This window comes from Halichoerus grypus, chromosome 9 (genome assembly GCF_964656455.1).
Source record: "Halichoerus grypus chromosome 9, mHalGry1.hap1.1, whole genome shotgun sequence".
Taxonomy (NCBI): Eukaryota; Metazoa; Chordata; class Mammalia; order Carnivora; family Phocidae; genus Halichoerus; species Halichoerus grypus.
Window position 1 is genome coordinate 19,489,123 of NC_135720.1, and position 13,408 is coordinate 19,502,530.

General features: G+C 39.4%; 1 protein-coding gene across 4 annotated transcripts in view; it reads right to left on the reverse strand.

Annotated features, from left to right (window-relative positions):
• The window catches only part of GRM1 (glutamate metabotropic receptor 1), a 410,234-nt gene that overhangs the window by 68,681 nt on the left and 328,145 nt on the right, over positions 1–13,408 (reverse strand). For all 4 annotated transcript variants that reach the window (XM_078054607.1, XM_078054608.1, XM_078054610.1 and 1 more), the window contains exon 5: positions 3,652–3,898. In XM_078054607.1, the coding sequence (XP_077910733.1) occupies positions 3,652–3,898 (247 nt within the window). The remainder of the gene's footprint in view (positions 1–3,651; positions 3,899–13,408) is intronic.

A 13,408-nucleotide genomic window follows, 5' to 3' on the forward strand; every position in this document is an offset into this window, starting at 1 on the left:
TATCCTTTGTTGGCTTTTCTGTCTGTTCTGAATGCAAATGAATTCTGCCACCCACAGGGTAGCTAGTGGCTTGTCCACATCCACATTCTGGCAATTTCTCTAAAGGGAAAGGGGACTCTGGGAGAAGAAAGGAAGTTTTTCCCCTACTTTTCCAGGAAAAAGGAACCTACCAGATGAGAAGAGAAAATGGCACGCCTAGAGCACATTATTCATCTCTTTGCTGTTCTGACTTTTGGCTAATAAATAAAGGTTCTCATTCTTCTTGTTGTGGAGTCATCCCAGCATGTTCTTCAGAGTAGCTCTCTGAGGGATATCCAAGTAGCTATTAACTGTGGGCTGATGGCTCCTACTCATCTTGCTGACCAATGATGCTAATCTACACCTCCAATCTTTTTCCATTTTAAACTATGGTTATAGAACCTGTTGTGAATGTTTGGTGAATAGTTTCCTTTTTCATTTCCTTTAATTTTTATGTTTTACCCCATATTGCTATTGACTCTCCTTACATACTTTCAATGAAGACTTTGGGGCAATGCTAGCTTTAGGGTATCTTTTTCCTATAAATCAGTTTGATGAGGAAACAGAAGGCAAGCTGAGGACAAAGCAGAAGCTGACACCCTACAAACCACCCCCCTCAGATGGGATATATGTGACATTCCTCATGCACTCCTGGATACCCTAAAGCTAAGGAAAAACAAATAGTTAACTTGTAGAGATCACAATCCTGCAAGACATGAGTCTCCCTCAGTTTACAAATGTCTTAGCAATCTATAAGAACAAGGCATTTCTATCAATAACCTAGCTTCCAGAAGGAAATGTACATACAATTAAATGTCCTTATAACCTGCAGCCCATTGACAGATACTTGAAGTGGGCAGAGTATAATGTTCCTCCAGGAAGCTCCCAACTATCTTAATGTTAATGCCTTGCTAGAGGGAAAAATAACCTTAACTTCACAACGGCAAGGGCTCTGGTATCCTGTGAGTCTTCTTTAACATATGAAAATCCTTTTGAAACCTCCCTTTCCCTTACCTCCCCCAACTCCATAGTATATAATTAGCCACCCCTCACAACCCTGCTGTGGCAGCTCTTTCTGCCCACGGGTCCTATCCCTGTGCTTTAATAAACCACCATTTTGCACCAAAGATGTCTCAAGAATTCTTTCTTGGTCATTGGCTCAGGACTCCACCCCACCGAACCTCACTTATATTCCAAAACCATATCAAGTTTCCTAAGACTTATTTCAATCCTCGTTTGCTCTTCAATAGGAGAAATCAGTTCACACTTCATTAGCATTTAGAAACTGAAAAATTCATAATATTTTGGCATGAAAACACATTTTCAAAAAGTTCCAAAAGCCAGAGGACAAAAATACTGAAAGATACCAAGGGAAAACAACTGAGACACTAAACAGAGGCTTTCCCCTGTGCTATGTGTGTTAATGAACACGGCTCTTTTCTCTTGACCTGAGTCCCTTCTCGGCACGTTGGCATTCATTTGGAATATCCTCATGCTGTAAATTACAATTTTATAGCATCCTCTGGATGCACTCAGTTTATGTTGCATGATGATTAACCAGAATAATTACAAGAGGGACCAAGAGCATGAATGGTGGTATGAGGGGGGATGGAAGCAGAGGGAGGTAGTTAAACAGAAACTGAACACAGATTAAGCTGACCAATTTCAAGCATGAGGAAGTGATCCTTGAAAAGGAACCCAGGGGAAAGCTCATGATTTGAACATGTAATTACACATGGAGGAAAAACAAGCTAAAACTGCGTGCCTATATTTTGGATAACTTACAAATAAAGAGAGCAGGAGGAAACTCGTACATATGGAGTGTCTAAAATGCATCTGGTCCTGTACTGGGCACACTGTGCACGTCATCTTAGAGAATCATGAAGGTAGGTTTCCATTCCAAATCTAACAGTTTATGGAGCCTAGTTTCCAGTGGAACCCAGGATGACAACCATGGGCTTGAAGGAGAGAGTGCTCAGTGTTCTGAATCTCAGGTCCATTTGTTCCTTCTGGTACTGTTTCCCGGAGTGCCCTTCCCAGAGGGCACCTGGAAGCTTTCCACATCCCCAGGCCCTAAATCATTCCATCCACCCCACTCACATTTGGATCTACATCTCCTCCTACCTAACTGGTAGCCTGGAAGGAATCTGATAAATTCATCATTATTGGAATATTGTCTGAGCACTGTCTGAACATAGAACTTTAAGCTCACATGAAAGGAAGAGATATGTTGGGAATTACTTAGGGTCAGATAGTCTCTAACAGTACCTTTGAAATGACATTAAGCAGGCTGCCAGCATCTTTGCCTAATTTTAGGATTAGCTAAAAGGCAGCATGATGTGGCAAAAAAATTTTAAGTGTCAGACTCAGACAGCACTGCCTCTACCAGCTACTCACTGCATGAATTTAGGTGAGTTTCTTAGTTTCTCTGACACTCAGTTTATCATCTGTAAAAGAGGATAATGATATGCCTATAGCAATGAGGATTAAATGATTTGATGTTCCATTTTAACACAACATATGCTTTCCTAAAATTTCTCATTCTGTAAAATCATATACTGAAGGATAACAGGGCTTAAGAGAAGAAAAAAAAAAAAAAAAAAACAAGATTGTGGGCATACTGAATAGCAGCCAAGCTGAGGGCCTTTTTCTTTCCTGCAGCAGACTTTAATCTTTTCCCACGATTCTGATTATCCCTTGCCTAGAAAATTTCGTATGAACCAAGACAACTGCTCTTTAAACTGACATCATTCTCTACCAATCACATGTGAGCTAACTGATATTATAAAAGCAGTGGTTGCAGAACAGACTGTATATAAAATGACTTGGGGAAAAACATATATATTCGTTAGGTTTAATTTTTCTTTGCTTCCTGATTAATTCTTTGGAAGCCATAGAGACTTGATACCAGAAAGAAAATTCTTTTCTTTTTTGTTTCAAGAGACATGTTAGTAGGAACATAAGTTAGCTCAAGGAAAGGGGATACACAAGGAGGACATGGTTCTCTTCATATATTAAGCTCTTTTTTTTTAAAGATTTATTTATTTATTTATTTGACAGAGAGAGAGAAAGCACAAGCAGGGAGGGGAGGAGCAGAGGGAGAGGGAGAAGCAGACTCCCCGCTGAGCAGGGAGCCCGATGCCAGACTGGATCCCAGGACCCCAGGATCAGGACATGAGCCAAAGGCAGACATGTAATGGACTGAGCCATCCAGGTGCCCATATATTAAGCTTTTATTAAAACATTACACAACCAGGATGGCCTTGGGCCCAATCGATCAGAAAGATGCTGGTCTGGTGCTGGAACTGCCAGGGAGGGGCCTGCTGCTCAGGTGTAATCTTATCCTTTTCTTGGGCTTGTAGGAGGTCCCATGCATTCTGAGAGAAGGGCCAGGGTAATAGCTGGGTAGGGGGTTGGCATTGGGAGAATACAGAATTGTGAGTGCTTACCAATAAGTTTTCAATGTTTTATAACATAATTTCCATCTAAGATTAGCCCTATCTTTTGACCTTTCTAGTTGTATCTATCCTTATGACCCCTGGAAACCATGGAACCAAAGGGGCCAGAGTTGCCATCTGTCTAGCTAAGAGGATCACAAGGTTATTCAAACCATTACAGAAAAGACTGCTTTACCTTCCAGGAGCATCCCCTTTCTCATCAAACCACACCTCCTCTCCAGACACACCGATGAACGTGGACTTGATAAGGAAGTCCAGGAGTTTGCTGCCGTCGATGGGCTTCATGGCATCACAGAGGCCCACATGGCCTGGGCAGAGGGCGTGGTGCATGTTCTGCAGCCCGTGAGCCATGGCATAGATGGCATTGATGACAAACCCCATCTTACTGTCCTGGACATAGTTTTCTTCTAAGCTTTCATTGCCTGCAACACAAAAACAGACTGCTTTCAGGGTGGTGATAATGAATCTAGGCCTGCATGTTTAATTCTCAAATGCTTTTCAGGGGTCTCAGAGGAAGGAAAAGCCAAGTCCACTTGTTCAAGCCTTATACATGTCACTAGTTCTAATTCTATCTGCAAATAGTTTATTCGGTTTTATTTTCTGAATTCAATAATGGTTTCATAACATATGAAACAAACTCCATAGAGGTGTAAATAAAGAACTTTCAAATATTGCAAGGAAATCCTTAAGGAGCAGTGAAAATAACTCATTCCCTCTTGGTTCACAGAGACTTATATTAAAAGTCTCCCTATATCACAGTACTGAAAAGGTGTTTTTTATATCCTCTATGACAATTCACAGTCTAGAATAACTCAGTTTGTGTATTACCTAAACCCTGCTATTTTCTTTTGATGATTTCACTAATTTTATCAACTCTAGGGCCCCAAAAACCCAGATTAGAAAGAACTAGTTAGTAAGAATCTCTCCTTATATATGGTTGACAGTATAGAAATACTTGAATCAGATTTGCTGATTATTAGAAACTCAGGTAAATTGTTACTTGATGGAAAAGTCATACTACACATTTAACTCTTACCCATGAATTTCAAAAACCCTGCAATCATTTCTACCTATGTCACAGTGATCAAAAGTTCCCCAATTGCCAAGCAAGTTTCCCAAGAAGAGTATCAAGTTAGATATGAGCTCCATATCAGAAGCCTAAGCTTTAGGACTTATGTATGGATAAGAAATTCAGAACCCAATTGGATTTGTTGAAAACAGACAATAGGTTTGAAAAACAAAATAGATTTGGAACACATCACTGGCATAATTCAGAGATTTTGTACTTTTTCCAGAAATTTGCTTCTCCCTATGGTGGGCTTTCCCTCCCCTCTCCCCCAACCTCCACCCCTGACCAATAGTGCTATGTATGCTCCAGGTGCTAGAAGCTGGGAAAGGTCATGAGTTCAGCCATTGATGGGGTTGAGAACAGCAAGGGGCTCCTTGCACCCCCAGTCAGCTGACCTCTTCCTTCCATCCTAGAGAGTCCACTGGACACTAAGTTTCCTGCTACAAAGTAGCAGAGAAGTGAGAGAAGGTTGGAGTGTTTGGAAGAAATGGTAAAGAGCTTTGACTTTGATGTTGAGCTTGAGATGAAATAGGACATTTCTAAAAAGTTATTTTTTTAAGGATTTATTTATTTATTTGAGAGACAGAGAGCATGAGTGGGAGAGGCAGAGACATAGGGAAAGAGAATCCCAAGCAGACTCCAAGTTGAGTCTGGAGCCAGAGGTGGGGCTTAGTCTTACAAGCCTGAGATCATGACCTGAGCCCAAACCAAGAGACACATGCTTAACTGACTACACCACCCAGTCATCCCTGAAAAGTTATTTTTAAAAGCTTAACAATTTAAATATATTTTTTAAAGATTTTATTTATTTATTTATTTATTTGTGTGTGTGTGAGAGAAAGAGCACAAGCAGAGGGAGAAGCAGGCTCCCCGCTGAGCAAGGAGCCTGATGTGGGACTTGATCCCAGGACCCTGGGATCATGACTTGAGCCGAAGGCAGATGCTTAACCAACTGAGCCAACCAGCCGTCCTCACTTGTCTTTTTTTACATTATAAATTTTATATCATGCATAACCAACCCTTATATGTTATAGGTATGTTGTTTTCCTAAAATTTCAATTTTATCTTAGATTAAAAAAAATCTTTTTTCTTATTTGTTTCCCTCTCTTACCCACATCTAAACACTACATTGTCATTCTGATATTATTCCCACTCTACTAATTATTTTATTTTACAATTCTGCTTTATTTAAAATTGCTTGATGTTTGGATCAGAAAAAACAGGGCTTAATACATACATTCTGTAACAAGGCAGGCTCCATCACCTACTTGGGTTTAAATATAAGTAAATCTGTCAGATATTTATTCTGTGTTATCGTATCCCTAACACTGTGTGAATGCATAATGGCATGCTATGGGGTACAAAAAGTTAATAAACTGATATTCGTACCCAAAGAAGTTTATAGTCTAGATGAGGTGATGGGACATATTCACATGATTCAATTAGGTAACATGACCTGAGAGTATATAATATAACAACAAGATAGGCTGAAATAATGATATGTTCAATTGTGAGACAGAAAGTGACAGGAAAGGGAAGTCCATGCTATAAAAAAATGTGAATGTGCTAATTGTGAACTTCAGATTCACACAGGAAGAGAGTGCAGAGGGCCCTGCAGCCTTGCCTCTCAGTGGAGGGATTTTCAGAAGAGGACCTGATCCTGGCAGAATCTAGACACCTACATGACGGGATTTCAAGGAGTTGCCAGGAATTTTCCAACAGCTATCTTGGAATATTTGGTAGAAAGTTCTCACCCCAGAGCCCACTTAGAACCATGTCCCACCCTGCCTGTAGGGGTTGTACCAGCCCAGAGAGAACCCACCAGCAGAGGAAGAATCAACCTCTGTGGAATAAGACAATATTGTGTTTTTATACTTAATATGTTTTTCTAGCTGGGAACAAATGGATAGTGAACAAGAAACAATGGGAAAGGTATTGTATAAACGAAGAGAGACTAGTTTACTCTTTTGCATGTGTATGTGTCTGTATAGTTTAAAATCCTATTAATAAATTCAGAAACCTGGGGCACCTGGGTGGCTCAGTCGTTAAGCGTCTGCCTTCGGCCCAGGTCATGATCCCAGGGCCCTGGGATTGAGCCCCGCATCGGGCTCCCTGCTCAGCAGGAAGCCTGCTTCTCCCTCTCCCACTCCCCCTGCTTGTGTTCTCTCTCTCACTGTGTCTCTCTCTGTCAAATAAAGAAATAAAATCTTTAAAAATAAATAAATAAATTCAGAAACCTGTCAGAAGCAGGAGATGTAATTAACTATTACTTGGAAAAGTCCTTTAAATTCCCCATGCTGAAGAGACAGACAGCATGAATTTCCATCTCTAGTGTGTTGCTTACTAGTTATGGAGCTGGGAGCAAGGTCAGTTTCTTAATACCCTTTTCATAAGATTTGAAGGGAGGTAAGCAGAGTATAAGTACATAGATTTCAGTTTGTCCCATTTTCTCTTAAAAGAAAGCTTTCTAACCTCAAACATGTTTAGTTTTGAAAATGATTTTGAGCTTGTGGTAAGTGGCAGTAAAAAAAATATAATCTGGGCAACAACTGCCCTTGAAGGATGGCCGTAAAGTCAGCTGGTTTGTTGAAAAGTAGGCCTTCAGCATCTGTGATGACTTGGAAATCAGAAAAGATCATAGAAGTAGAGTAGAGACAGCACACTGTCCAGTTAACATTTCAGAGAAATAAACATTTCTTCACTTCTTAAATATTCCTTAGATCACTACAGTATTTATTGTGATGGTAAATTTTATGAGAGCTAGTTGTCTTCTCCATGGGGGTCTCTTATCCACTTTCTGTAGTTGTGTATCAGCCTTGACAAATGATCACAGTTATCAGCTTAAAATAATACCCACTTATTATCACACAGTTCTGTAGGTCAGAGGGCTCAGTATAGCATGGCTCAGTTGGGTCTTGTGTAGCATCTCATAAGAATCTGGGGATGAATCCTTACCAAGCTCATTTAGGTTGCTGGCTGAATTCTGTTCTTTGTAGCTGTAGGACTGGGGTCCTTGTTTCTCTGCTACCTGTCAGCAGTTATTCCTATAAGATTTCTACATACTTTTTCACACAGTCCATATGGCCACTCTGACAAAGATGGGTAGAGTCCCTCTCATGCTTTAAATCTCTCCAACTTATCCTTTTGCCACATTTTTCTGTTTTTAAGGCTCATGTGGTTTAGATTGGGTCCACCTGGATAATCCAGAAAAAAATCCCCTTATTTTTAAGGCCCTTTAACCTTAATTATCTCTGCAAAATATCTTCGCCATGCAACATAACATTCAAAGGTTGCAGAGATTCGGACATTTGCAGGGGGCCATTCTGCCTACCACAAAAAGTTAAAAGCTATTATTCCTTATCTATTTTCAGAGCATATTGTCTTCCTAAAAAAACACTCTTATTTCAGTTAAATGATCTTGGTTACCCCTGCGATCTAATAGGCTTGGAATGTAATCTCTCAGAGAGTAGTTCCTGGCACTTAACAGACACTGATTTGCCTCAAATATGTGCTTATTTATTTTGGATTCTCACCTAACACAAGTGACAAGTGTTTCTCCCCATCCCTGTTATGGTTCTCAGTTGTAGGATCTATTTTCTAGATTACCAAATAGGAAAAAAAAAAAGTATTTCTTATTGATAACTATGCTTCATTAAACCTAAATATTTTTCTGTACGTATTATTTGGGACAATGATTAGGAAAGGAATTAGAAATGAATTGTACTACATTTCCTGATAATGTGGGCAAACATAGATGCTACATTTTCTGGTGTCATCGGTAGGATCAGCTGGTAGGAGAGACTCTGGTTTCCTGATGAGGGACTGGTCCTGTCATTGAGGATGTGTGGCTCCCAGGAAGGAGTTAAGCTCCTCCTCATATGGGTGCAAATAATGGCTGCAATGGCTGTGAATGAATCCAAAGAAACCAGAGACAAAAGCCTAAATCCTGAGGAGCTGATTCTTGTATCCATGTTTTATTACTGGTCATATTTTTTTTACCCAGTTCAAGAAAATAATCACTGATTCATTCTTTATCTTTCCAATATTTTTCCCTTTAAGTCTAGAAAGACACAATGGGGAAAAGTCAGATCACACATTCTTATTATAAAATTCTTGTTCTTCAGGCAGATTTTCTCTTCCTCTCTTTGGCTCACTTCTCCTTCAACCATTTCACTGCTAATTAGGATTTCTAACAAGAATGAACAGAAGTAAAGAAGAAAATGCACAGGTTCATCTGACCCTAATTACTGGTGTGAAGTTTGGGGAACGAGAAGGTGAAAACCAATGACCAGAAAGTTGGACTCTTTCATCATCCTTGCTAAATGCCAGTGACAGTCATTGATAAACTGAGTGGCCCCATTCTCATCCTATGGATTACCTTTAATATAAACATCTGGGCATAATTAGAATCCAAATTATTTTGTAAGATGATGAAGTTGGACTCAGAAACATTTACTACTTTGTGCATAGCCACACAATACAAATACCATGTAAATCTTCTCAAACCATGTCTAGAAAGTTGACCCTATTTTTTTCCTGGGATATATGGAGATGTCAAAGCCGGAATTTGTTACTGAGTTACAGTTGCATTGAATAAGAATCAATATGAATAAGCTAAGACCAGAATGAATATCTGCTATTCTCTCTCATACATGCTTCCCACCAGCTGATGTCTGGCTAGGTGCGGAAAAGTCCTAGGGAAAGTGGGTATGCTGTACTGCAGTGGTTTTGTGTCTGCAAAGCACCAGATGTGTCATTACCTGCATCTTCACCTGCTATTAGTGTGCCATGATACCTTGTTTCCCACTAATAAATCACCATAAGCTTGAGGTCTTTGTCTTGACAACCTTATTTTCTCTCAGCCCAAGACTATTCCATGGTCCTGGTGAGAAATGACCAGACCTCATCCTTGCTTGAATTCCTGTATACAGAATTCCTCTTCATTTGAAAGGCTTTTTCCCTTTGAAATTCAGCCAAAATTTAATGAGAAAACTTATCCATTATGCAGTCTTATTCTTAAAGCAAATATGAGTCTCCAGTTATGGAAATCTTGTAGGTACTATCTGCCTTCAGTTAGGAATAATTTAGAAATTGAATAAGAAATCCCTTTCATTGACTGACATTTTGAAGATTAAATCTGAAGCCTCTTGAACTTCATTATAGCTTCATGATTATTATAAGGCTTCAAAACTTGACTGTGGCTTTGAAATTCAGCCAGGAATGTATCAATGGTGTTAAAACTTGTATTTATGTAATGCCCTTTCTTCCAACTGGTGGTTTAAAGCACCTAGCGCACTATTTCGATCTATCTCCATGACATGCATATAAGTTGTTAGGTAGAAGGTCTCACTATTTCTACTTTATAAGGAGGATCCCTAAGGGTCAAGGAAGTGACAGAAAAATACAAAAAACACATAATTCTCTAGTAGATATTTCTAAGCTCTGAATCCCTCTCTGGGAAAGTTGCTTTCACTACTGAGTTTCCTTTTACTTGTATTACATGGTGTTAGCTATGCATTCAACCCTCAACTTCTGCTTCAGCCTGGTGCCCAACTCCTGTGGTCCATTTCTCTTCATTTGCCCACCTACTTGATTTCCATCAATAAACCTCTTTCTACTCCAAGCCCCGGAACATCACTATTCATCTTTAAAGTATGTGAGACTCTCCCAGGGTGCTCTGGGTCTCAATAATGGTGATGTTTTTTTAGTGGATTTATGATACAGCCCAGGAATCTTCATTTTAGCAGATACCTTGAAAGGGTCCAACGCTGACAGTAGTTGAGAAAAGTGCCTCACAATCAATCCTGATGTGGAGTGGAAAAGTTGGAAAGATTTTTAGAATCGTGAGTCTATTATTAACTACAGTCTAGTAGATTCCAGGCCACCTATCTTATCTAGCTTGAGTTCCTGAGAAGTAAAACCTAAGGCAGAGATTCTTTTGCTAATGATTTATTGAGTTGTGTTCTCAAGAGAAAGAGAGGGAGGGAATCAGGATAGGGTTGGGTAATAAGCTAGCAGTTTCTCAGTTGGGGAGAAATTTCAGTCTGATCCCACAAGTATTCTCTGGAATACAGATTGGCCACAGAATTAGCAAGGGAGGCAGTTTTTGAAATTTAGAGTCAGTCAGTCATTTGGCCAAGTGCTTCTGGGGGGCAGAGGAAGCGGTGGGGAGGTGCAGCCTTCCTGATGAGGCATTTCCAGGTTGTCTGAGAGCAAGTCTTCATAGGAGGAGGTAGCTGGAGGTTGTTATCAGCATATCAGGGCTATGAGTATTCTGGCTGGGAAAGGTGATCTGGGTAGGGCACCAGTAGTATCTGCTACATCCCTCAACTCAACAAGAATCATCTTTATTCCTCCTAGTCTTGAGCTCATGGGTTTATCATTTGCTCAATCCAATACTTAACTCTCTATAATTCTGTCTGAGTACCTTCCCTAGCAGCTTCTATGATACCACAGTTGCTTAAAAACTTGTTCTTCACAATCCCCTTCCTAGAGAGAGAAGTCCTGCCTTGGAACCAGCCCATTAAAAGGGCATCATCTCTGGCCACTGTTAGTTTGCAGATGTCTACATGGCTCTTCCATGACTTCTTGTTTCCAAGGCCCCAACATGGGTTCTCCCTTTTCTGCTTAAGTTATTTGCCTATCCCTGTCTCTAGTTCCAAGAAGGACTTTCATGTTGCAGAACTCCAGGGGTACTATTATCATTGCCTTCTCTGAGAATGGCACCTTCCAGAGATGTGTAATATGGCAACCCAGACAGTACTCCTTGGGAACAGTGTTTTGCCTCCATACTAGACTTTAGCAGAATCTGGCAGCCCATTTCCCAGTCTTGCCTTCTCCCAGTCTTTCATTTCCCAGGTTCTGCCTGGTGGTACTAGAAAAGCTAGGAATGGTTTTACTTCACTATGCCTGTTGTCTTCTACCATGTTTCCTCCTTTCATAAGAATTTACCAAAGGTTATAAAAATCATAAGAGGCCATCAAATGTTATTATACACTCCATTTATATGGCAAACTAATAATGAAACTGAATGCTTCAATAAAATTACGTCATTTGGTAGAGATGTTGCTAAAAGGTTCATAAAACAAAGTAAATAAAGGAGCTAAACTAAATTAGAAAGTAAAGGATAGAGATATTAAGCTAGCTTCCCAGACCCTGGGGCATATGACTTGGCCTTCTCATAGAACTTGGGGTCTGTGTGTTGCAGCAGAAATTCAGATAGCACTGCTTCCAACAATTTTCCTTCCAGAAAATTCCTATTCTAAAGATACAGCACAGTGATGTGCTTGGTAAATCAGACTTATATTTTTAAAATTTATTTATAAGAAAATTCACATAAGTGAAGCAATTATAACTATTTGAACATACTATAATAAATATCATTATTTAATTTAAAACTAATGAGGCAACTGACAGGAATACAAAATTCACAATAAAGAGAAGGGTTTACTCTAGTAACCAAAGCAAACAACAGGTGTAATTTGCATCTATCAAAGTGACAAATTTTACAAAATGGTAGTATGTAGTGTTGGTCAAGATACGGTAAAATGAACACTCAAATATGCAGCTGGTGGTAGAATGAACGGTATAGTTTTTTTGAAGGACAATTTTTTCAAAATACATCAAGAGTCTAAGGAAACATCTTGATTGAGTAATTTTACTGCAGATTTATATTAAGAAAATGATCTGATATACAATGATACAAATACGTGTGTACAAACAGGAAAAATAAAAACTTTCCATATTCCTAACCCTCTACAGAGCAAATATTAGATAAATGCTAGCATATATATTTTTATATACTTTACTTTTTAAAGCAGTTTCAGAATCACAGCAAAATTGAGAGAAAGGTACACAGATTTCCCATATACTCCCTGCCCCCATCAATGCACAGCCTTCCCTACAATCAACATTCTCCACCAGGGTGGTATATTTGTTATAATTTATGAACCTACACTGACCTATTATTATCATCCAAAGTCCATAGTTTACATTAGAACTCACTCTTAGTGGTGTACAATCTATGGGTTTGGACAAATGTTTAATGACCTGTATCTATCATTATAGTATCATACAGAGTATTTTCACTTCCTTGAAAAGCTTCTGTGCTGTGTTTATTCATCCCTCCATCCCCGAGCCCCTGGCAACCACTGATCTTTTTATTGTCCCTATAGTTTTCCTTTTCCAGAATGTCACTTAGTTGGAATCACACAGTGTGTAGCCTTTACATACAGGCTTCCTTCATTTAGTAAGATGCATTTAAGTGTCCTGCATGTCTTTTCACATCTTAATAGTTATTTCCTTTTACCACTGAATAATATACTGTTGTCTAGATGTACCATAGTTTCTTTATCCAATTGCTGGTATATTTTTACCATGGAAGAGAAGGGTCCCATTTTATTGGGCTCTGTCAGGTATGCTATAAGTTGACTTTCTCAATGGTGATATAATCTGAACTCAAAGTTTGGAGGTTTGGAGATCAGGAAAGTTTGGAAAAGATGCAGCATGGTTGAAATTACTTGGGTCTAACAAGGTCAGATAGAGCAAGGCTTCTGCTGGGCCTATCCCAAGCTGTGTAATCCTGAATTTTGTTTAAGATCCAAACTCCAACTAACTATAGAAAAACATTAACTTTGTTTGCCTGTTTAAGTTCACCTATCTTCCTCAGGACCTCATGAGTGTCATTGGGTTAGAATAAGACTCCTGAGCTTATGCATGTTGAAAATAGTCACTGAGGACTGGACAACCATCTAGGAAAATAAGGCCTAAAGAGGAGTGATGGTGCCTGAAAGAAGCCTGAGCCGCCTGTACTGAAAGCCTGCTGGGACTCCCTTTGCCTTACTACTTTGTGACTCGCTATTTA